The 25002-nt window shown below is 43.2% G+C and overlaps 1 protein-coding gene across 1 annotated transcript in view; it reads right to left on the bottom strand.

Moving 5' to 3' along the window:
* Positions 1–14530: 14530 nt before the first annotated feature.
* Positions 14531–25002, bottom strand: part of MAP2K6 (mitogen-activated protein kinase kinase 6) — a 52330-nt gene continuing 41858 nt past the window's right edge. Inside the window, exon 13 of the mRNA XM_032591100.1 lies at positions 14531–24843. Coding sequence (XP_032446991.1) covers positions 24766–24843 — 78 coding nt within the window. The 3' untranslated portion in view covers positions 14531–24765. The remainder of the gene's footprint in view (positions 24844–25002) is intronic.

Below are 25002 nucleotides of genomic sequence, written 5' to 3'. Positions count from 1 at the left end.
GAGTGTACCTCTGGCTCAAGGGTAGGCTGACAAATGGAGGAAGACCTTAGGCAAACCAGAGGCATTGGACCCCCAACCCGCCTCCCTGCCAGACCACCACATTCCTCCAGGCTTTGCAGAGACAGACAAACGCACAGAAAGCCAGTATGTTTCTCAAGGCCCATCCTCAATAAGAACGGAGTCCGCTGAGAATTCTCCCCAAACCACAGCAAGTCAACGTCAGGGGCATGGAAGGGTAAAATAAATTAACTTATATTTAGAACGTAAATGAATATGACTTTTAAATACAACCGTTAAAGTCCACAGATTAAAAACTCAGAAGATGTTTTAAGGGCCTTTTCGACTGAGCCCTAAACTTTTTGAGATGGATGCTGGCAGCCACGTGCCATTGGGCACGGTGCACCTTGATCACACCCCCTTTTGCGTTTGTAAGGCCGGTCCCTGGAAACCTCGAGAGCTTCCGGGGAGGCGGGGGGGGGGGGGGGGTAATCTGAAACTGGCCCCCAGCACGGAGGGGCAGAGAGGCAGGCCACCCCAGACGGGCAGGTGGCGGGTTTAAGAAGCAAGGGAACTTATGGGGCAACCGGGTGGCTCAGAAGGTTGAGCGTCTGACTTCGGCTCAGGTCAGGATGTCACCGCCCGGGGGTCCGAGACCCCTCGGGCTCTGTGCTGACAGCTCAGAGCCGGGACGGAGCCCGCTTTGGATTCTGTGTGTGTCTCTCTCTCTCTCTGCCCCTCCCCCGCTCACGCTCTGTCTCTCTCTTTCTCAAAAACAAATAAATATTTTTTAAAAAGCAGCAGCAGCAAGGGAACTTACTCGTAAGCCTTGTAAGGCTTGTCCTGGGTGCCGCCAGAATCTTCAGCATTTACACAGAGGCCTTCAAGGGGTCCCCACTCACACACGCGTTGCTCGCCGGCTGCGTCCTTGAGAATGGCTCCCACGTGGCGCGGGGGCAGCACGTACGTGGTGCATTTCAAGGAGGGGAGGGGTGAAGAGCCTGCCCCGGGGCCAGCTCCCGGGTCACCCCGAGGTCACGTCCTCTGCAACACACGCCTGTATTATTGCCTGAAGTTAGGGTGTTGAGACCAGCTTTTGTTCCCCGGGGGGCGCACCAGAGTTGTTGTCAAATACTTTTTGAAAATAACTAGGTACAGAAGGAAATGTCCCGTCGCGTCTCCGTAATGGTCTCGGGGGTAAGAGCGCAGTTAGGTTGGTGGCCTTCTTGTTTCCAGTTTTGTGCTGTTCATCCTTCTCATGGAGAATCCTCTGGTTGAAAACTACAAAGAATTTCTGGATTTTCAAGCTGCTTTACCGGAGGACGTTTTGGTTTGTTTTGTTTGTATGTTTGTATTTTTCATTTAAAATGTTCACTCAGTGTGGTTCTCAAATGTATGATGAGTCACACACAACGTGCCTGTAAGCCTGTGGGGGTGGCCTCGTCAATTAAAAACTGTAAGCGTGGGAGGGCGCCTGGGTGGCTCGCTGGGTTAAGCCTCGGACCCTTGGTTTGGGCTCAGGTCATGATCTCACGGTTCGTGGGTTCAAGCCCGGTGTTGGGCTCTGTACTGTCAGTATGGAGCCTGCTCGGGATTCTCTCTTTCTCCCTCTCTCTCTATCCCTCCCCTGCGCGGTGTCTGTCTCTCTCTCTCTCTCTCTCTCTCTCAAAATGAATAAATAAACTTTACACTTTTTTTTTTTAAAGGGGGTCTTGCCTCCTATAATGAGAAGAGAGGACTACATTACACCATATTGAGGGAGACCAGGTGGAACATATTCTGTGAAATTACGTTATTTTTCCTTACGAAGACTTAAAGACTCAGGAACATCTGGTCCCAGACAACCTCATATCTTTTTACTGTAGACAACGTCACTCATCCTGACAAACACTTGTCCCTGTAGACAGGGATCGCACTGGATGAAGTGGGAGACACACAAATGCATGTGATTGTGCGTTTAAGCTGTGTTGCCCTAGATTCAACCCTGGTGAAGCCTGTTCGGGGTTTGAGACATGTGAACAGCATGTCCTTCTTTTGTGGTTGCAAAACAACCTCTCTCCTCTCCACCCCTTCTGTTAGCCTGTTGCATGCATGGGTTAAAACGGTACGATTCTGTCCTGCTTGGGATTCTCTCTTTCTCCCTCCCTCTCTGCCCCTCCCCTGTGCAGTCTCTGTCTCTAAATAAATAAATAAATAAATAAACAAACAAACAAACAAACCCACTGAGTCATTTCAAGAACTGCCAGGTAACTTCAGGTAACGTAGGAGTTACCAAAAGCAGGGGGGAGAATAAGGTGGTCTCCCTACCCGAGCGCAGCAGAAAGTACACGGGGCTTGGAATCAGGACCTGGGTTGAAATCCCAGCTCTCCCACTTAATCCATGATGTTAACCAAGGGACTAACATCATCAAATCTCAACTTTCTCAACAATAAAAATGGGAGAACATAAAACCCAGCTCTCGCAGTACTCACGTGAAGGGAGATGGCGTATCATCAGTACTCATCAGGAAGGAATTACTGAGCCTTGCCATGTGCCACTGATTCCTTACAATAATTTTAAAACTACAGACTTGATCGAATTCTTACCATAGGCCAGGCTCCCAGTTAAGTGGGTGACATACATTCTCTTACTGGATCTTTGACAGGACTTCTCTCCCCCTCTCCTTGTGTTACAGGTAAAAGTTACACCTGGAGATTACAACACCTGACCCAGGTTAACAGCTGCACAGTCAGGAATTCGGCCAACAGTATCCGGGTTTTCCTGGTATCCTAAAATCCACTGCATTTTGTAAGTCTTTCTACCGAGCAGAGCCTAATAATTAGTAAGTGATTCATAAGTCCTAACCACTTCTTCTGAAGAGAGTCTGTTTCCCTACTTAAAAAAATTAAATCCTATGGACACTCTACCCTATTGTTATTCTCTCCTGAAATACAGGAAAATCTTAATAGGGAAAGATTAAGATCTGCTGGAAAGTACAGTGAACAAGTGCCAGGCTTTAGCTCTCTGTGTGTGCAAATCGTAAGAAATACTTAGAAAGCTGATGTCTCCTGTATTCAGTTAGGAATATATCCCAGGAAGCTTAGTGCCCCCCCTCCTAGTCTCACTATATTTGTCCTAGAAATGCCAGTGCTTGTAGATGGCTCAAATCCCAGGTACTTCAATTATTTCTTTTCATTTGCCTTCTTCATACCAGTGGGGCAGATATAAAGTTGTGGCTTCATCGTTTAAGGGGAATCCGGCGTATTTTGCTGCCCCCATGTGGCCGTCTAAAAATTTCCCTCTTGAAGAGCCCCATAACCTGGGTTAAAATTTTCCAAGTAAAATTCCTCCCTTCAGAGGACTAAGTGTGCATTCTTTGTACCATTGTCATCGATGTAAAAAAAAAAAAAAATGTATATGAACTAACGCACTGATTTTAGCTAAGCTACGACAGATACAGTGACGATGGACTTCTCAACAGCGTTCAAAAGGAATCTCCTGATGGAAACGTCCAGTATGTCAAGCAAATTATTTCTTTTTTCCAGAGTTTAGTATTGGAGCCAGGTCATTCACCATATTATCAACATAAATAGAACGTTACATTGAAAGGGACGGAAGGAGGAATTATAAAGTTAATCATGTTGTTTATCTGCTTTTTACAAAAATGTTAAACAAGTTTAGTGTTTAAAAATTTTTTATTTATTTTTGAGGGAGAGAGAGATGGAGCACAAGCAGGGGAGGGGTGGAGAAAGGGAGGGAGACACAGAATCGGAAGCAGGCTCCAGGCTCTCAGCTGTCAGCATAGAGCCCGATGCCGGGCTTGAACTCAAGAGCCGTGAGATCATGACCTGAGCCAAAGTCAGACGCCTAACCGACTGAGCCTCCCAGGTGCCCCAACGATTTTAGTATTTTAAGTTGAGAGAGCAGCGATGAGTCGATTTGAGATAGTTTGCTCATCGGTGCTGTGGAACTGGTCCAGAACACAACCATACTGAGAGGTTGTTGGGAAAGGAAAGAGTAGAAAAGTGAAACTTGACAAAATAAGTGAACCGATCAAAATATACCTGGAAATTTTAAGAGAAATTTTTTTTTATTGACTAGCTTAAAATCTGGTTAGTTCATTTGAATATTTACCAGCCTCTTCTCTAAAACTTTAATGCTTACTGATATTCACACCATGCCTGGAATATACCCTAACAAAAATAGGGTGTGTTTTCCCCCAGAAACACCAAACACTTTAAAAAACAAACATTTTAAGACCTACAGTTGTGTGCTATGGAATATCAATGGTCAAACATTGAAAATGATTTTTTGGCTCTTTGGTTCATCTGTTTTTTGTCAAAATTTATTCTCCACCACTCCCACTTACATTTTCACTTACACTGAAAGTGAGTTAACTCTTTAATTTGGGGGATAAATTGCCTTTGAATCAGAACGAATATTTTAAGGTATATATTGAATATAAGCCCCATGTATAGTGCATAAAGAAAGCTTCTTTCACTTTATGGAAAAGTTAACACACATATTTGGGTATTGATTAGTTAAAATCATTTTGTTATCTGGTCTGGATGTGAGGTTAAGCACATTACTAAAATTCATAATAAATATTGTACTCTATGAAAATAGCATTTCTTTTGGTGTTTTTGGTTTTCTTTTGTGGGGGGGGGTGCTTTTACTGCTATGGATCCTCTATGAAAAGGGTACTTACATACATGCACAATTTTGCAGTTCATCTTGTGAAGTCCACAGCCCCTCTGAAGCCATCCATGGGTCCCAAATCCCCCCTGATGGCTTGATCTGGCCATATCCAGAAGCTGTCCATTCAGCACCAAGGAGGCCCCTGATGTTGGAAAAAACACAAGCCCACCCAGCCTGAGGAAGAGAGTAGATTCCAGTTACTGTTAAGTAGTGTTAGGCATGTACAAAGCTGAGTATCTGGAAGGTGATTCACTGGATGGTATATTTGAATTTCATTCAGCAGTTTTTGGTGTGAAGGCAGTGATACTACCCTATTCACCGGCCCATGAAAACACTGTGTGTAGATTTTATTATTTAGATATTATTGCTGGTGATATTGCTGGTGTTCCAATACAAACTCAATTTTTTTTAATTTTTTTCATGTTTACTTATTTTTGAGAGACGGAGAGGCAGAGCATAGGCGGGGGGAGGAACAGAGAGAGAGGGAGACACAGAATGTGAAGCAGGCTCCAGGCTCTAAGCTGTCAGCACAGAGCCCGATGCGGGGCTCGAACCCACGAACCATGAGATCATGACCTGAGCCAAAGTTGGACGCTTAACCGACTGAGCCACCCAGGCACCCCAAACTCCCTTTTTTAAGACTGTACTACGCCCTCAGGAAATTATTGAAGTCAAGATACCTTACCAAAGATAGTTTTACAATTTGAAACGGATGCCGTTCCCTGAGGACAATACACTGAGATGGCTGTCCCATCTCCTAGAAGCTTGATAATTCCTTCCCTCAAAAGATCTAATTCTCTGGGGGAGTGGGGGTAGAAATTTGCTGCTGAATTTGCTGAATTACTGCCAAAGGTTAGGGTTATCAACAACCAGATTATGAAGGAAAAAAAGGAAAAATAAAAGGCTGACCACTGACTGTTGAAATGCATTGGAAAGAATTGAATCAAAGCTTTTGCGCATTCATTGTTGGCAAATCAGTTATTACTAAGCCTCCTAGAAGCCATCCCATGAAACATTCTTTCCCATTCAAATTCCTGCTCACACCCAAAGGACGACGCAGGGCTTCCCTGTGTTGACTCCTCTAAGGAAAGTGGAAATTGGGATTACTGGTCCGTGTGTACTATACGTCTTAAAATATTTCCGTCTGCTTCCAGAGTTTCCATAAGGGCATGCCAGAAAGTGTTTTACAGATTAACAAGAGGGGGAAAGGAGAGGTTCAGTGAACCTTTTCCCAACCACATCTTCCCACCTCTCTCCTTGCCTGCCACCCCCCCACACACCTAGTCACTGTGTGGTATTCCTTTGGCTCCGACCGAGCTCCCTAACACATGCAAAAGATATTAACTTTACATTTTCCGTAACTTGACCCTGACCACAGAGACATTCATTCACTAAATGTCAGACTATATAGGACATGGAGGACTTTTCCCTCGTTCATCAGGATGGGATTGTGTGTTTAAGGAGGCTGAGCCCCACCCCCACCCAGATTTTCTAATCTGATGTTTAAACAAGTTGCCATTTCACGGCCATCACTGCAACAGTTTAAAGGAGCTAGAAGGTTATTTTTCGAGTGGCATTTCTGAATGGAGGTAGAATTGGTCTTTGCCATGGCTCTTAAAGAATTCATTTCTTCTTCTTTCTTGAATTGGGGAATCAAAGCAGTTCGCATGCTCTAACTACAGCCACTGGTTACAAGAAGCGGGCCTGGTTTTTCACATTCCACCCAAATGGCATGGACAGGGTTGCCTGCTAACAAACCCCAAGTTCCAAAGCACAAAGCCACCTTGCAAGGCGATGGTCCCCATCTAAGACATTTCTCATGAGGTTCCTGAAAGCGAAGAACAGATTATCTGAGGTCTCTTCCTCCCAAGCACCTTGTGTGCACCATGCACGTGGTGGGTGTGGAATCACCCAACCCTTCCAGCTGGGAAATAGAAACGTCTGCCATTGTTTCAAGCCCAAGATCGCGGGTTCTGGTTCCTGGCCCCTCATTCCCCTCCTTTGCTTCATTGGATCCACCAATCCATTTCGCCTCAAGGCTCAGTCCCAGCCTGCCAACCGTGAGAGCGTAACGACCACGTGAGCAGCTTCTGTTGCCCCTGGCACACCTCTGCAGATCTTCACACTGGGGAGCTGGGTTGCCGCCCTGCCGCCATGACAGCTGAGTTACTAGGTGACCTCTCCCTGCCCATCAGCCCCACCGTCTCCTTCACTGTAATCCCTAAATGAGATGCAGAGCACATAGATGAGTTCAATTCACCTGGGCTGCCTGTTACGGTTCTCCATCTCTGAGAGAGGGACTCAACAGTCTTTCTGTTCCCCTCCCCTCAGCCCCCACCAGGACCCAGCTCTCTATTGTGCCCACACTGTAGAAGACAAAGCACCACCTTAAAGCCCGTCCAGCTGCTCGAGTCCTGATGGTCTTCCCCCAGACCCACTGGGAAAACACCTGCCCTCATTCCACCCTTTGCAGCTGGACTAGCTGGGCCAGGCCTGGGCCTTCCGGAATACCACGTGCAGCTCTTTGCTCTGCCTTCCCTGGACCACACAGGGTACCAAAGGTCCTGGGCTCCGCAACTCCTCAAATTGGCCCACTTACAACATTTATTTCCTTGGCAGATGAGAAAACAGAAAAATTGTTCTCAGGGTCAAGGAAGTTAGAAAATGTTTTCTTGGGTTTTTTTTTTAATGTTTTATTTAACATTTATTTATTGTTGTGTGTGTGTGAGAGAGAGAGAGAGAGAGAGAGAGAGACGGAATCCGAAGCAGGCTCCAGGCTCTGAGCTGTCAGCACAGAGCCTGATGCGGGACTCGAACTCACGAACCGTGAGATCATGACCTGAGCCGAAGTCAGATGCTCAACCGATTGAGCCACCCAGGCATTTTCTTTGTTTTAATGCAAATCCAAAAAATATTCAATAGGGCCCAGCCCCTTCTGTAAAGACCTGAAAGTTCTAGCACAAATTTAGGTGAGTTACTGAACTTCTGAATCTCTGTTTGGGGTTCAAAACCTCAGGAGCTTCTCAGGTGAAATCTGAAACTGGCCGGGAAGACAGAGGCTGGCTACTTCAGATGGGCAGGTGGCAGGTTCAAGAAGCAAAAAGACTTACTTCCGAGGCTTAAATCGGTTGCCTCCAGAAGAGCAGATCTCCAAACCTGTTGCCAGAATCCTAGAGGTTTATATGCAGACTTTTTAGGAGGTTCCGACACACATATCATCTTTCTCTCAGGCTGTGTCCTTGAAAATGTCTCCCACTGCGGGCATAGGATCAGCGAGACAGAACGCACATTCCAAGGACAGGAAGGGTTGAAGAGACTCCAATGCCAGGGGCCGGCTCCTGGGTCAACCAGGCATCCTGTCCTCTTGGTGCTCCTCTCACTGCCACTTCTCCAACTGTAAAATGGGAGCACCCAGAGTGCACACCTCTTGACATTTCATGAGGATCGAACGACATGTCACGGCATTACCATTCTCATTTCAGAGGTGTATCCCCTTAAAGCAAAGTGTCAAGCTCTCTTATCAATAATTTTAATACATAAATATCACACAGGACTGCCATATATTGAGCACTTACTGCACACAATCCCCACTTGGCCTGGTACTGTGTCAACCGAAATGCATGCATGTGGGAACCGAATCATCGTTCACCATGGTTCTGTGAGTTGAGGCCACCATATGCAAAGTGAGGGCTGTATGCCAGGCATCGTGGTAGATGCTTCATTTCTTTTCCTTACAATGTCCGCTCCACCCTTCCATACCATTCGTATCGTTTTCACTTTTTGAGGTAGGAAACTGGGCCTTAGAATGAGCCGAGATTCAAACCCAGATCTGAATAGCCCCAAAGACCACATGCTTTCCACTGACATATGTGTGGTACTTTCTCTAAGAATTAAATAGTATAACAAAGTATATATGTTTTTAGGGTCTCGAACCACACAGATTACTTTCTTAAGTATTTGATAAATTGCAAAGACATTTTTGCTTAAAATTATTTTTATGTTTTCAGTATTTATATCCCAGCAGTCTATAACATTTTATTATCTGTTGCCTAATCTTCGTAAAAAAAAAAAAAAAAAAAAAAAAAAAAGAGGAAGGAAGGAAGGAAAGAAGGAAGGAAGGAAGGGAGGAAGGGAAGGAGGGAAGGAGAATGGAAAGAAAGAAATCTACAAGTACTGAGCTGCTCTTTTTTGATGTATCTTATTTCAATCTTAATAAACACCCTGAAATTTTCCTTCAATATACATTGGATTTGCCATTTCAAAAGTGGTTATGTCACTGTTTTAACCTCATAAAGCAGGGTTTGCAGAAGTAAAATGTGTTGCTTTGATCACTGTATGAGTAGGTAAGCAAAGCTTTTAATCTGATACACAAACTGAAAAGTACAGGCATTTGTTTGTGACATGGAGATTTGGCTCTGATGTATAGTCCTGAGCGTTCGGTCAACAACAGCCGACCAAGTCTTATTGTGATGGATTGGGGTAAGTAGTCTAGAACACCTTCATACTTGAAGTTGTCTGCTCATGTTTCCTTTATATACACTTCTGTTGAATCTTATTGGTGGAAAAAGGATTTGAGCAGAGGACTGTATTAAGAAAACTTCATCAACTGATAGTGATGTAGCAGACATTGCGTAAGTGCTCTGCTGTGACATTCCACGGAATCCTCAGTGACTCTCTAAAGTAGGTCCTGTTATTATCTCCATTTGAAGAAGGAATCAGTTGAGGGACAGAGAGTGGAAGGCATACGTCCGGGGTCACACAGCTAGTAAGTGGCCGAGCCAGGGCTTTAAACAGCCTGTGTGGCCCTGGGCTGGTGCCATCTTCCTTGTTTCCATACCCACTCAAGCCCCATCTCCGGCTCACTTCCGCTATTTAAAAATATTTCCTCACCCATTTTCTTAGCATTCTCAAATCATAGTTCAACGCACGTTATCCCGTCAAAAGGATGCCATGAATCATAGGTATTTTTGCACACAAACAATTTTCAGATAAGCTGAAGTAAAAATCACTGGCTCCATAATTTCTCAAGAAATTGCTTACACAAATGAACAGAATTCGTGTTCTTTGCTCTTGGCAGGCATTACCACTTGCCCTAGGTTTGTGGCTTGAAACACACCCAATCTATCCTTCCTTATGAGCTATAGTTTAGGGAATTGGAGGCTTTGGCATATCAGCATTTATGTTTATCTCCAGCTGTGACTCATCTGATTCCGGTGAACGAGTCCCAAAAGCCAACCAGCTCACGGAGTGCACAGCCCATCCAAAGATCACTATCTGACTAGTGAGACCAATTTAGCCACTTTATGGTGGAAGCTGTGAATTGTTCAGAAGTCTTCTAAAGCACACAATGTCACTGGCTTGACTTTCCTGGCTGACAAATTGGAGAAGCCAAGAGACATGGCATGCTCTCGATAAACAGTTCTGCAGCTGTTGAAAAGGTCAAGTGGTTTAGCAAGTTCTTGTCTAAGAACAGCTCTTTGCCTCTCGGTCCATGGGGTCACTCCGGATCAGGGGAAAGCTGATTGCTCTTAGCTGAGCTGAGCATTCTTAGGCGAGTAGCATTAAGCTCTGAGTCTGCCTCTTGCCCTTTCTCGAGGGACAGAGAGCCACCATTTGCCAAGGAAGTTTCTGACTGGACCAGCAGACCAGCAGTGCAAGGAAACCAAAGATGAGGTGCATCATGGCCCAGATAAGACCAGGAAGTTGGGGAATTTGGAAACAGTGGAAGCACTAGGTCGTTCTCTAAGCTTTACAGTTGCTACCCACTAAAGCTCCTTCTCTAGGAAGGCTACACAATGTTTGGCATCCCCAAAGCAGCATTCCATTTACAATCTATAAAACACTTCTATCTCTAACTGATGTAAAGGTGTTCAAGCATGAGGGTCATTTTTTCCCTTCATGAGACTAGTTTTCAGTAATTCTGCATTGAACCCATCATCAGAATACCTATATATTTACATATACCTGAACACATATAATCCTCCATCCACTGTAGACTTTCCATTTCTAAAGCTGATGATCACTTCCAGAGGCATCTTGTTTGTCTGGAGTCCATGTTTCAACATGGCGTCCATGTCGAAAGAATTACAACATTTGCGGCCTGACCACGGAAACTCCAAAATCAGATGAGATGGATAGACGGCTATCTCTCCAACTGTAATGTGAAGGTGAGTCCCCTGGAGCAGGGCTGTCCTCCAGGCTCTTCTCCGCATTGCTAGCTAGCTCCTGGGCGGTGGCACGGATGCCATGGCATTGAGGAGCAGGGACATAGAAGGCGAACTCGAGAGTAGAGCAGAACTTCTCCAAACCAGCGTAGCTACATCACCCCTGAAAAGGGCTTTCAGAGCTAATGCCTATTGAGTGATGGATGCTGAATGGCAGCTCTAGCTTCATTCAGACTTACTTACATGGTCATAAATGGTTAGGGTGCCCACTAGACTAACCAGAAATTCTGCTAGTGTCCATTATAGCCATTGCATAATCATTGCACCAAGACTACAAGGGGAAAGGAAAGCAATCTTTTGCTTCTTAAAGGCAGACACCAGGGCACCTGGGTGGCCCAGTCGGTTGAGTGTCCAACTCTTGATTTCAGCTCAGCTCATGATCCCAGGGTCATGGGATTGAGCCCGATGTTGGGCTCTGTGCTGAGTGTGGAGCCTGCTTAAGATTCTGTCTTTCCCTCTCTCCCCGGCCCTCTCCTCTGATCACATGCTGTCTCTCTAAAATAAAAAAATAATTTTAAAAACAGATTTTTAAAAAGTATGCTCTGTACTTTTCCTCCAAGTGCTTCCTCCTGATAATTTTCTTTCCTCTGTGGCTATTCCTGAAAGACACTCCTTATGCTCCAATTTACTTAAGAAATATATCACCAAAGCGCCATTGTGTGGACTGGTCCCCACACTGAAAATTCCTAATTTGGGTCATTGCCAGAGAAGTCTGATCTCTTATGACTGAAGCTGGGGAAGAGTGGGTGCCACGGTAACAAAAGGAGACAGCCGTGTTGAGACAAGTAAGTGAAACCATTGCTGATGTTCAACCCTGGTGGAAATGTTTAAGGCCCTTTAGCTTTTTAAAACTTCTCCAAGACAATAAGACTCATGCATAAATATGTAAGAATAAGAATATTTATCAAAGCAATCAAAAAGTAAATAATCATAATTTCCACCTATGGGGACGCAGCTAAATATATATGTGTGTATATACATACATATATATATGTATGTATGTATATACACACATGTTCACATACATATATATGTATATATACAATACATACATATATATGTATTGGAATATTAGGCAGCCATCAAAAATGGTGATACCATCTACATTAATCGACATAAGATGCCTGTGGTATAATCTGGAAAGCAAGACAGATGATAATAGCATAATCCCATTAAGATGGTGTGTGTGTGTGTGTGTGTGTGTGTGTGTGTGTGAGAGAGAGAGAGAGAGAGAGAGAGTATAGGACAATATACTTTAAATAACTTATTAAAAATAAGAGCACTTGGGTGGCCCAGTTGGTTAGGTTAAGTGCCTGGCTCGTGATTTAGGCTCAGGTCATGATCTCACGAATCTTGGGGTCGAGCTCCAAGTCAGGCTCTATGCTGATGGTGTGGAGCCTGCTTGGGATTCTCTCTCTCTCCCTCTTTCTCTGCCCCTCCACCTCTCGTGCGTGCTCTCTCTCTCTCTCTCAAAATAAATAAATAAACTTAAAAAAAATAAGGAAGATATGAACTATTCACTCGGAATTGGGGATAATGTTTATTTTCCTGCATGTATTCTCTAAGTTTTCTCATAATGCATTATTTTTAAAATAAAAATCAAAGCCATTTCCATCTGAGGAGAAAACAGCTACTCAGCAAGTATTCATGAGCCCTGACGTCTGGGGTGGCAGGGACATACTAACAGTTTCATGGGTCATCAAGTATCAATGTTCTTGACACTTGTCTTATTTTCATTCCGACTATGGCTTCAGACTTTCAGGCAGGGATGGCTACTTCAGCCTCTACAGGACAACGTCATTGACCAAAGTGCTTGCCTTGACAAAACTGTGGATAATAAATGAATGGAAAACTAATTCCATCATGAACGTTAGCACATTTCTTGTACTGCCTCTGGACCTCCAATTTAGGAAACAAGGAATGAGATCCATTTTTAAAGGTCACGCGTATATTCTAACTGTATGGGACTGACCAAGCATGTAGCTAGTCTTCAAAATGCCCCACCATGAAACACAGTCCCAGTATTCTGCCTGGGGCTTTTGGATGACTAATGTGGGGGAAATCTAATTTGGATGACTAATTTGAGGGGCTGTGAAGAACCCACGGTAGACACATAGACAGGCTGCCTGAAGGAGAGATGCCTGATCAAGCCCAGTCCAGCCACCCCTGCCCGGCACCAGACAAGTGCGTGAGGACACCCCCAGTGGCTCTTGCTTCAGCTGCCCAACTACCAATGCATGAGAGATGACAAGCAAGAACCACCCAGCTGAGCCCAGCCAACCCACAGGCCTGGGAGAAGTAGTAATAAGCTACTAAGTTTCAGGGTTTGTAATGTCACAGTAGATCGTCAAATGACCAAGGCAAAACCAAAGAAGCTTTTGTTACTAACCCAATCATTTTCTCCACTTTCCAGTTTAATTCAGTTTCCTACAAAATCTTGAGTAAAGAGGAACTCAGTTGGATGGGGGCAACTTAGTGTTGGTCAACATGAGAAGCATGCAAAAAAAGAAGGCATTATACCCATCGAAAGGAACAAAACTTTAAGATCTGATATTTCAATGTATGAAAATAAGAATGACTACAGAGGACTGTATAAAATACTTTCATACATGATGCCTGAGAATACGGTGTTTGATGCCTTCCTCCTCCACGCACCCCCACCCCTTATTAAGATAAAATTCCCAATGCCAAGGAAGCCCTATCATTGAAGAAAGATGAACGATTCAATCTTAATACAGTAGACAGGCAGGACTTCCAGATCAGTATAATAGAGTCTCAGCATTGGAAAATACTTAAGCAACATACGCAGAAGTAGGGTGAGTCCTCCACTTCAGACTCTCAACTCTGAGATGATATCTGTCCAAGGTGAAATACTAGGGGATTTAAAAGGAGTCTACTGACTCAGCAACACAACGTGTTTGGGCAATAAGCAAGACAGAGGTGCACTTCTGGGTATAACTGGTGATCCACTCAAAATGGTAACATTAAGATCTAGCCATTCTTGTCTAAATTGGGTTAATGTGGATGCTCATCAAATAGTTTTAGGCACTCAGTTTATAGGAGAAACCAGAGAACTCTGCAGACCCAACCATATATACTTGAAATGACATTTTCTTCCTATCCCAGGACATCCGCATCACAGCATGCCTGATGATGTAAAGCAAATTTCCTAGTATTATGCATGCTACAAGTAGGACTAGGAAAAATTCAAATGATTAGTTGGCCTAAGACTTCAGGGTCAGAAATCTGTAGAGACATAAAGTCAGGGCCTTGCTTCTTTTCATTTAAGCCATCTGGACCCATCCTTCCCACAGCTATCAAATTTTAATAATGTAATATTTGGCCTTCACTTCTAACCTAGGAATACTGACTATAAGAAGATTGAGTCTGAAGTTCGTTACCATGGAAATGACTTTCTAATGAGGCTTCAGGACTACAACACTGTTGTTTTGGTATGCTTTGCTCCGTTATGTTTTGGAAGTAGGGTGGTAGGAATGGGAGAAGAAAAACAGAATGAATCATTCAAGCCAGTTTTTTTCTTTTTTCCACCTGCAGGGCTTCTATACATAAAAGTAGCATATCCCTGGAACAAAGAATTTCCATGCACAACTCAATTAATATACAGACTCGCTGCACTTTTTAAAATGTCTTTTATTGGTTGTACATTTTCTTATGAGATCAACACACCATTTCTTTCAAGGACACCTTGCTTCTGAATACGTATGCTATTTGTCCTAGCTATGAAAGTCATAGCAAGCACTTTGACAAAAAAGAGGTGGATGGGTGTCTGTTGCCATTATTACTGTCTTCTCTCTCTTCAAATTGTTGTTTGAGTCAGTTCATAGATTGACACAACATTGAACACAACACACACAGTGTGAAGTTTTACATACACACGCACAAACATCCGGAGACCAGTTAGAGTCTACGGCTTGTTCCTTCCTCCTCAGCAGCAGTATGAAACTGAAGAATATCCTGAGATAGGAAATCAAAGTGTAAGCTCCTCACCAACAGAGGAGTCCAAGTTTGACTTAATGTCCCAATTTCATTTTCCTTTTGAGGTCGCCATACGAACCATGTAACAACCACTTAGTTCAACATCTCAGCCATTTCCTTGGTCAAAAACAGATTCAATGAACTATTCTGTATCACACCAGAACTTTACTCTTCCTTTACTGTGCTCTTGGATCAGGAAAGAGATGGGAAATAATAGTTATTCTTTTTATAAGATACCATAATTGGAAATTTCACCATAGAATGACCTGTAAAAGGCAAAATTACCTCCACCTTTGGCAATTATTAGAATTCCTTGTAGAGTGACTGACAGAGGCCAGTCATCCAGGCTGTTACGTATGAACCACAAATGGTATTTGCATGAAAAGATGGATTTCCCAAGAATAAGGATCCTAGAACAGGTGGCTTCTCCAAATGTTAAAACAAACACGCTGTCTTTAAAGCCACCTTCAGTATATTTCTGGTAACTCTGTCCAATCTTAACCTACATCAATACCAATGCTTTCATCTACCCCAAGTCCTGCACAGTAGCTATTTCCTTGGCTTCAGGAATTCTGAGATAACATCACCATTTACGATAAGCAGTAGTTCAAAAGAAAACAACAACAATAATGCACACGATCTGGAGAACAGGAAAACAAGGCTAAAGTAAAAATGCATGGTGGCCACCAAAGCCAATATGGCAAAGTCAACAAAAGGCATGCTTCCCCATAAAACAGGTATTTTTAAATACAATCCTAGAGCCTGACTGAAATTATCAATTGATATTCATAATTTTTCTTTCCTGGACAACGGTGAGAAATGCTTTCGCCTTGAGACAGCAGCCCTGTACATTTCCTTATAGGAAAACAGATGAAGTACACCCTCCCCGACTCCTTTCCCTCTGCAGCTCACAAGCAAAACGTTCCCAAGGCCAGAGCATCAATTTCCCAATCACCTCAAAGGCATGGAAACATTCTACCCACATCCTTCAGAGGCCTTTACTTTATGAACTTCTAATGAATTCCATACTCTCCAGTCCAGTCTGCCTCATTCATAAAGAGAAGATATTGCCATCCATAAAGAGGAGATGATTTCCACCAGGGAAAGCTAGCAGCATGTTCTACAGAGCAGGAAAGATGAGGGAGTCAGTCAATGACGGAATCCACAAAATGGTAGTCATTCTGCTATTTCACGCTTTCCAGAGACACAGTGTTGGAGATGGGGTTTTGAAGGATAGGGGTGCACAACCTCTCCAATCTCCTTGCATCATATTTCAGGTATTAGGAAGAGTTTGCAGGGCCTAACGAACATATGGAATTACTTCCTTCTTAGCATCAAGGGATTGTAGAGACCAGACATGTTTCCACTTGCCCAACAGCTGTCTTTACAATCAACACGGCTTACAAACAAATGTGGGGTACAACACAGGAAAACAATCCATCACATATACAAATAAAAAAGGTCTATCATAAAATTCACACCATGTAAGGGAAAAAAGTGTGTGTGTGTGTGTGTGTGTGTGTGTGTGTGTGTGTGTGTGTTTCCTTACAAAGACCAGATTAATAACTGGAAGCAGCATTTTCAGCAATGAAACTGATGCACAAAGGAATCTGGGGAAACCCACCTACTTTACTAAAATTCTTATAAAGTTCAGTTCCGTACAGAAGTTACATCCTGCACTCCATCAGGCTTTTCACAAAATATATAGAAAAATGTTCGTGTGTTTAAACAAAGACTTTGAACTACATCCTTAACACCTTTTTCAGCTTTAAGTGACTTAATGTGATGATTCTGTACAGCAGAAAATATGTTGCAATGGCGGACTTATTAATTACGCCAAGAAGGCATTTTTTTTTCCTTTAAAAATACCTGTTATTTTACTAAAACATCATTTCGGCCCCTATAGAAAATCACTCCACTCAAAAAATAAATTTGAAACTAAAGAATAAACCAAACACGGGGAAAATATGACAGATAAATTGTCTGAATTTTCTTAATTGAACCTCCTCCGGTGGCTTTTTACGCAGAGATTGGCCAAGGGCTCCACAAATTGTTGCCAAATGTAGCTTTATGACACATACAGAGTTCTAAAATGGGTGCTGGAACCCCCCAGCTGTTCAATTTGGTTTAGCGGCTAAAGCACCGTTATCAGAATTCACCACAGACTCTGTGTGTGTGGAAGGCACCTGATATGTTTCAATGGATGCCTAAGGATCCCCCTTGTGTTCAGTTCAGGACAGATAACACCACCTGTTTTCAGCTTCCAAAGGCTGTACCAGTTTCCCCTGACAGATCTTCACCTGGAACACCCGGCGAGGGTAACCGTTAGCTTGACTCTCAGATGGGATGCTGCTCTGTGCCAAAATCATACAAAGAACTTTAATTTTTTCTAAATGTCAATAACCAAAATGACAACTCCTGTTCCTGAAAACATAGAAATGTAGATATTCCACTGCCCATCAAGAGCCCACTCTTGCCCCTCCTTGCCACTGAGATCACATTATTTGCAACCACTTCTGAAAAATAAGCAATTCAAGAGTCTACATGCGTGGCCATCCCATATCGATGTTTGCATTTTCTTTCAAATGATTCATGCTCAGAAATTTAAAGAAATGGCCCTCTCTTTTTGCCCTTCTACCTCCAAGCCCTGTTGGCATACGGAATACAGCAGAAGCCAGGGCTGCACAGACAGCATTGGCTACAAAATTTCCCGGGTTCTGTGGCTGCTTCTGGTCTCCAAGTAGTGACTTCATCCAAAGTCCCCAAGCCTTTAATAGCCACAGAGACTTAAGGGGAATGATAGTTAAGTGAAGGGGGAATGATACCAGTAGCCAAATATTCTCATTGGAGGTTGATGGGGCTTTCAGATGGCCATCACACTCTTCTCTCTTCCCCTTCCCTTCCTGACCAGAGACCCCCACGGGCACCACCCTACACAGTCTGGAAACCACTTGGTGCCCTCGACACCTCCCTCCATGAGTACTGAACACAAGCAAGGAAGACAATTTGAGATCGGCAGAAAATAAAACTACTTTCCCACACAAGTCCCTTCTTCTGAAAACTCAAACTAGCTTTGAGCGTTATGTTTTAAAACTATAAATTCTCCTCTTCTGATGAAGACCTGTAGTGTCTTTCTAAGAATATTCACCATCCTCTGTCTCATGGAAAAAGTATATTCATCAGATAGCCTTTGGTGTCCACCCTCCTTAAAACCATCAGCCACCAGAACTAAAGATGAAGGGGCTCAGCTTTGTGTTTGCGTTTCTTTACTCAGAGTCTAGCTCATGGGTGGGTTGCATGCTCTCAAAATAATACCACTAATCATTTATCTTTTTTTCTGGGTGTCATCAGGTTAAATTAGCGACTCTGTAGCGTCAAGAACACTAGGGAAACAAGAGAACATTTTCTGAGATCCAAGCCAATGCCACTCTCTGAATCTTCTTCTGGTTCAGTATTTTTAAGGAACAAAAATTAATGTTTGCCTTTTTGACAGGGTTTTCCCATAGGAGATCACGTCCATAGGAATACTAAAAATAAGTTAAGCGATATACCTGTCTGCCATTTTCTTTTTTCAGCGTGCTCCTCCTCGGAGACCCTGGTTAAGCACTGCTCTCTGCATGTATCTTTTCTCCCCGCCCCCAAACATAATTTCACATCACTGTTCAGCCTTAAAGCCCAAAGTCTGATGACAGTCTCCTAAGGCAGGGGCCTGACTTGCTTTGTTGAACTAGCTTGCAGACTCCAATACGAATGAACGTTAGTAGTGACCAAATGATGCTACCTGCTCATTTCTGGCCACAACAGAATATTCCTTAAGAGGAACAGATACCCAACCCAGCAATCCTTTTTTACAGGATGAATGGAAGGTTCACTGTAAGGTCTTTCGTTCAGAAGGAGGGTTTTGCTACAAGTCCTCTCAGACATCGCTTACATTCATTTTCAAGATTCGGGAACAACAGAATCCAGGTAGGCAAACCAAACCAAAACTGTTGGTTCTGAGTTCTGCCATATGAAAATGGTTGGATCGGTTCCTTTCCACAGAAGCATTCAGTCAGCCCAGGTCCTGTGTGCGTGGGCAGTGGAAAAACAAGCAAATGCAATCAAGGAAACCAGGAAAGACAAGGTGGCCCGGTCGAAGCCACAAACTCTGGGGACTATTTAGGAAGTTCTGTTTCCTACATTAAGCCACAAGTGCGTGCCTCAACTTTCCCGTGCTTTCCCTGAAATCAGTCTCCAGGTCCTAAGAGCATTAACCTCATTCCTCAAAAGAGACCCTGAGTCCCAGAAAGACGTGGACCCTGGGAAACCCTGTATGTGTCAGGAGGAACAGCCCCCAGAGGAATCTTTCCATGCTGACAACTCTTGAGACAGAAACACAATGCACATCTCCAAAAATCTCACTCTAAACTCCCAAGAATAGAGGGCTCAGACTCCCTAGTTCAAATGACAATACAAATGATGTCAAGATGCTGACAGTCCCTGGGAACTGGATTGGATATTTTTTAATTCTATTAACACATGTTTGTGTTAGAGGTGATATTTTTTTCTTAAAAAAAAAAAAATCCCTACCACAAAGTCCTTGACTTTCCTTTGTGTTTCTACTTAGGGCCCAGTCCCCTTCATGTCAGATAGGAAAAGAGCTTTTGGAGAAATTTTGCTTGAAAAGGGAGTTTGAGGCAGGAGCTAAAAAGATAAACCCCAACTTAAGTGCTGATTCCAAATGACTCCATTAGAAAACTTGAGGTGGGGAAATTATATTTGCATAGCTGTCAACAGTGACTCTCTAAACCCCAGAAAAACGACACAGCTTCTTTGCAGATACCAGGAACAGGTGGTGAGTGATATGTCTGGTGGCAAGGTGCTTTCCCCAGAAGGATGGTTTCATTTTGAAGGCTCTGGAATTCAGGTTTTGTTTCCCAGGGCGAAGAGAAAACTTTCTTTCAGGTAAACTGCCAGATCAAATACTTAAATATGCTCTTCAAGAGTTTCCAAGCAGCCTTCTAAGTATAATTTATGTTTGCCTGATGATGCAGCAGGAAGAAAACTGTTTCTGAATAACCAAGCAACTGCAGCTTTAGGTCAGCTGTGTTGGACTATTCTGGAAGAGGAAAGTGGAGTTGGGCACCTTAGGTGACAGACAGTTCTTTGTGTAGCGTTCCTACAGCAAAGGAGGGACAAGGGTTGACCAAAGACAAAGGAAAGGACAGTTGTGCTGGTCCCATGGGGAAGGCAAAGCTTTCACTAGAGACTAGGGGGCCCAGGAACTCAACAAGGGACCCAAGATAATCACATCAGAAAGGAGGCATTTTGCATAAGCCCCTTAGAATAGAAATTCAGTGAGGATTAAAGAAAGGAGTAAGATAAAGCAGCCTTGTCTTTCCAAGTCCAAGGACAGTACCCAAGGGGGCCCAAGTCTCCTGTCACAGTGAGAGCCTAGAGCTCTGTGTCTACCTGAGAACAAGAATTTTGACCCCATACTTATCTTTCTTCCTTTCTCAAATGATGGCCAAATAGAACAGGGGGATAACCTGGAAGATTTTAAGACGTCTATCTGCCTTCTACTTCTGACGTAACTATGGCCTCCCAAATTTTCAAATCTTAATGCAGTTCAGGAAAAAGGAAAACCCGAGGATTAGTGTCTGGCTTCATGATCCTCCCTGCACAAGCATCACGTCCCAGAGAGAAATAAAATGCAAAGCTAAGAGACAAGAATGCCGTTGATGTCTGAGAGAAGAATGCTTTTTATTGCCAAGCTGAAGTACGTTATGCCGGCTATTGTATGGAAACGGAAAAAGCAGGTGCTCAATTTCATCTGAGGAAAACTGTCCCATTGGCCTCCAGGGCAAGGAATACTTACCTAAGAAAATTAAGAGGCAATTTCCATGGGACTGAACAGTCTCCACTCTTCCCAAATTCATTTCTATGTCCATCTTCCTGATCTGCCTCAACAGCTGAGCTGAATACTAACTAAGTGGAAAAGCTCTATACACATATTCAATCAATTGGAGTTTTGCATTCGATGCTCTAGGACTGGTATTGGCAAACCATAACCTGTGGGCCAAATCCAGCCCATTGCCTGGTTCTGTAAATAAAGTTTAGTTGGGACACAGAACCACACTCATTCATTTGTGTATTATTTATGGATGCTTCCATACTGCAACCCCAGACCTGTGTAGTTGTAACAGACTAATGCAACCCAAAGCCAAAAATATTTACTATCTGGCCCTTTACAGAAAAACTTTGCCAGTCTTGGTCTAGAACGTCACAGTCCACATTCTGCAGAGCAGAGGTTATTGATCCTGCGGGGTCTATAAACTGCACTCCACTCCCCTCCCCTCAACAAAACATGTTTGCAAAACTACGTGTTCCATGTACCATGTGCGTTTTCCTAGGGAAAAGGTCCTAGCTTTCAACAGATTCCTAAAGAAATCCAGAGTACCCCAATTAAAGCCAAAGAAAACCAAAGAGCATCTTTAGCTGCCAGCATATTAACAGTGCTAAAACACACACACATGCGTGCACACACACACACACACACACCCCTAGACAAGAGGAACACAGACCTTCTACAATAAAATCTCTCTTTTTTTCTATTCTAATAGGGTTGGTTTGATAGCTTCCACGTCCCAGATTTTACTCTGGCATTTTTCCACCTGAATATGTAAATTTTCAGGGGTCCAATTAACAACTGCATCTTCTATTTGCTAATTCAATAAAAAATGGAAGGTTGCTTTTAAGCCAGCAAATCTCCCTCTAAGTCATAGAGAGGCATTAAGAAGACAACATCCCCAGCACGATAGAGATTTAATTCATTTTACTTGATCTGACCACCAACTCCAATGAATTTTATGAATATATGAATCTTCCCTTCAAGGCCACAGGGAGTCACATCACCAAAACAAGCATTTGGGGGGGGGGGGATCAGGAACTGGGCATCCGTTGCACTTTTAAGCCAAAGATTAAGCATTTTGTTAGACGACTTTGGGAGAAACAGAGTAGTTTCTCTGAGCAGAGCTAATGAAGCCTCTTGGTCAAGAAAAGCATTTTTAGTGTTAAAAACTATGAAAACATTAGCCCTTCTCTGTCACTTTTGTGACTACCTTCCAAAGACACTAAATCAAATGCACTTGGAGAAGCCAGGGGTCGCGTTAGTCTCAGGGCTGGCTTCCTCAAATGCTGAGGCTAATGAGTATTTCATGTCCTAGACTTGGACGTCTGACATTTCAGGACTAACAAAGAGCACAGGAGGGTAGGACCACAATTAAAAAGCTAATCAACCAAAGGTAACCATAAACAATAATAATGCTGATGCACAATGAGTGGAGTAATATAGAGGGTCGAGTGACCTGTGTGTATGTACAGGAGACCTTCCAACTTATATCAACTTAAATATGGTTTACACATCTCTCTCTTTATTTTAAAATTAGTTTAGAACTTATAACACGGTTCACACACACACACACACACACACTCTAGAATTTAGACTCGTAAGTCTAGCAAGCCATTCTACTTGAGCACATAAGATATCTAATCACCATGTTGTACATCATTTCTATGGGGACAATGTATTCCAAGTTCCAAGTCAGTATTCCAGGAACACGCCCTCTCTGATGTGGCGTGTGAAATATGCCAATTCCCAGGCCCCGCCCTGGACCAATGAAATCTCAAACTTGGCACAGGCAGTGTTCACCAGCTCCCAGTTGATTCCAGTGTGCATCAGGTTGAGAACCATTGACAAACTCCTTCTCTGTCTCAGTACGATTGTTTTGCAAGTTTGGGCCCTGGGTTCACAAACTGGAGAGGCGAACGCATGAGAACACACTCAGTTAAGAATATTTCTAAGTAGAAACCGCACTGAACAACAGGTATGAGTTGTCTGACTCAGACCAGAACGAGGTTTTACCTTACATACTCCGCCAAAAGCTGTGACGGAGGGACCTCCGAGTTTTCTACTACTTGCTTTTTTCATTAAACAGATGAAGAAAAGAAGGAATACAGTTGTGATGTTTTTTTCTCTTGGTCTCAACAAGGGAAACTGCCCAATTTAGTAAGGTAGGTGAGAAAGAGAATGGCCATAATCACTGGGATAATACACTTTTCCTGGCTGGAAGAAGATAAGGAACAGAGGTAGCTTTAAAGAAGATGAAACTACATTTGATCAAACAGGTATCTCTTGGAACTAGGGATACAAAGAAGGTACGGGAGGGCCATACTCACTCTGGGCAACTGCTCTGAGCCAGACAAAAGACAAGAACAAGGGGAAAATGCAGACACAGAAAAACTAACGACTGCATTTCAAAATCTAAAAGGGAAAGAAGAGAAGATTTTCAGGAGGAATAATCTCCATATCTGTGAACTTGAGGCAAAGAAAGAAAGAGAGGGAGTTCTCTTCTTCCTTTCTCATCGAAATTCTCCATCATTGTCCTTCAAGAATAGCCTCGTGTAAACCCAACGTCCAAAAGCCATGTTTGCTGGTTATTATCAGTTTACAGCTTCCCTGCATCAATTCACTCACTTTTCATCAAGGAACCTAGAGAACCTAGGGCCATATTTAGTCTTAAGAAAGAGCTTTCACTGCTTTGTCAACCTGCCGGGAATCCATAATGGCACTAGCCTCCTACGGAGGCTCCTACCCCGTGCTGCTGTGTGCTACTGAAGTGAAATGTGGCCTCAACCACTGGCAATCGGGCCATCTATTCCTAGGAACTAATTCAACCTTCCCCATTATCTCCTATCCTGTCAAAGAACTTTTATTTTCTTGTATTGCAGCCCTCCCGTCAATAGTAAGGCTTCTTTATTGAACAAGGGGGAAGAAGAGAAGAAAGCGAAAAGCGCATCTTAACACAAAGGCAAACCTTGGGGCTTATGCATTGTAAGGAGGGACAGAAGCAGAAAAAGGCACCAATTCTCAGTGTGGTTTGACATGACATCTCCTCTCAGAACTGACATATATCCTCCTCGCTAAGTAGAGATGTCCACAGAAGCCACTTGGCGGAGCTTGGGACTTATCAAATATACACAGGCACACATGTAGAAGGGTAGATAGGTGATAAAAAACTGCATCAGGAATCACATTCCATTAATACCACAAAGGCCAAGAGAACCCAACTCGTGACTCTGAGATGCGACAAAAGTGATTTTATGTTTCCCAAAGTTGGGGAAAGGGTATGACTGGGATACCTCACCACTTCACCTGAAATATGTGGTTACTACCCAGGAGTTGAGCAGAAATCTAAGGACGTGGCAAGCAGCCACAACAGCTGAACAGGTGTTTTACAAAGAAGAGCTCCTCACTGTTATTGTTATAATACTCTTAAAGATGCATATTAAATAGTTTCCTCTGGACCACAGACACGACTGAACTTAAAAATAAAAGCCCTATAAATATTGCCAACCCAACCTTGCCTCTTGTATCTCCCTCCTTGCATAAAATGGAATCTTTTCAACCAAGCACTTAAACATAAATATTAAAATAATAAGTGGGACAGACTACAGATCTACTTACAATTTCATCACTACGGTAGCACCTTTTGACCAGGGCCAATGCATTCGTTTTATGAAGAACAAGAGAAGTCTGAGAAGCTTAAGGACTCATATGACACATCATTAAATATTTAATCACCTTTTTAAGTCCTAAGCCTTTGCCATATTTCATCCATCTAGACAGTTCATTCTATACTATAGATTCCAAGGCCCCCTTTGGAGGGGAAAAAAAGGAAAAGAAAAGAACAGAAAATGGGGGAAAACAACCTTCTGAGAGGCGGGATTAAATTATCTCAAGGATGAGTTTCTATTGGTGCTTTAGTGAACCTGCTTCACCCTGTAAACCCACCAATCCACAGGAGGGCCAACCAATTGAGTCCACGGTATTTAGTCTCCAAGAATCAATTTTACAAAAGATGCCACGTCTGTTGCTTTGGATTCGTGTAGGGTGAAAAATGGATGTTGCTGCAAGAGAAAAGAGGAACACATGGTATTAATATTCAGCACTGACAATACATGAGATTAGCAACTTAACAGATGTGTTTGGTAAACAGATTAAAGTACCCCTATTAGGATTAAACTGGACTCTTCCAACCTCTTCCCAAGTCAAGTATACGCCTAGTG

Source organism: Lynx canadensis, chromosome E1 (genome assembly GCF_007474595.2).
Source record: "Lynx canadensis isolate LIC74 chromosome E1, mLynCan4.pri.v2, whole genome shotgun sequence".
Classification (NCBI taxonomy): domain Eukaryota; kingdom Metazoa; phylum Chordata; class Mammalia; order Carnivora; family Felidae; genus Lynx; species Lynx canadensis.
This window is presented reverse-complemented; position numbering and strand designations above follow the sequence as displayed.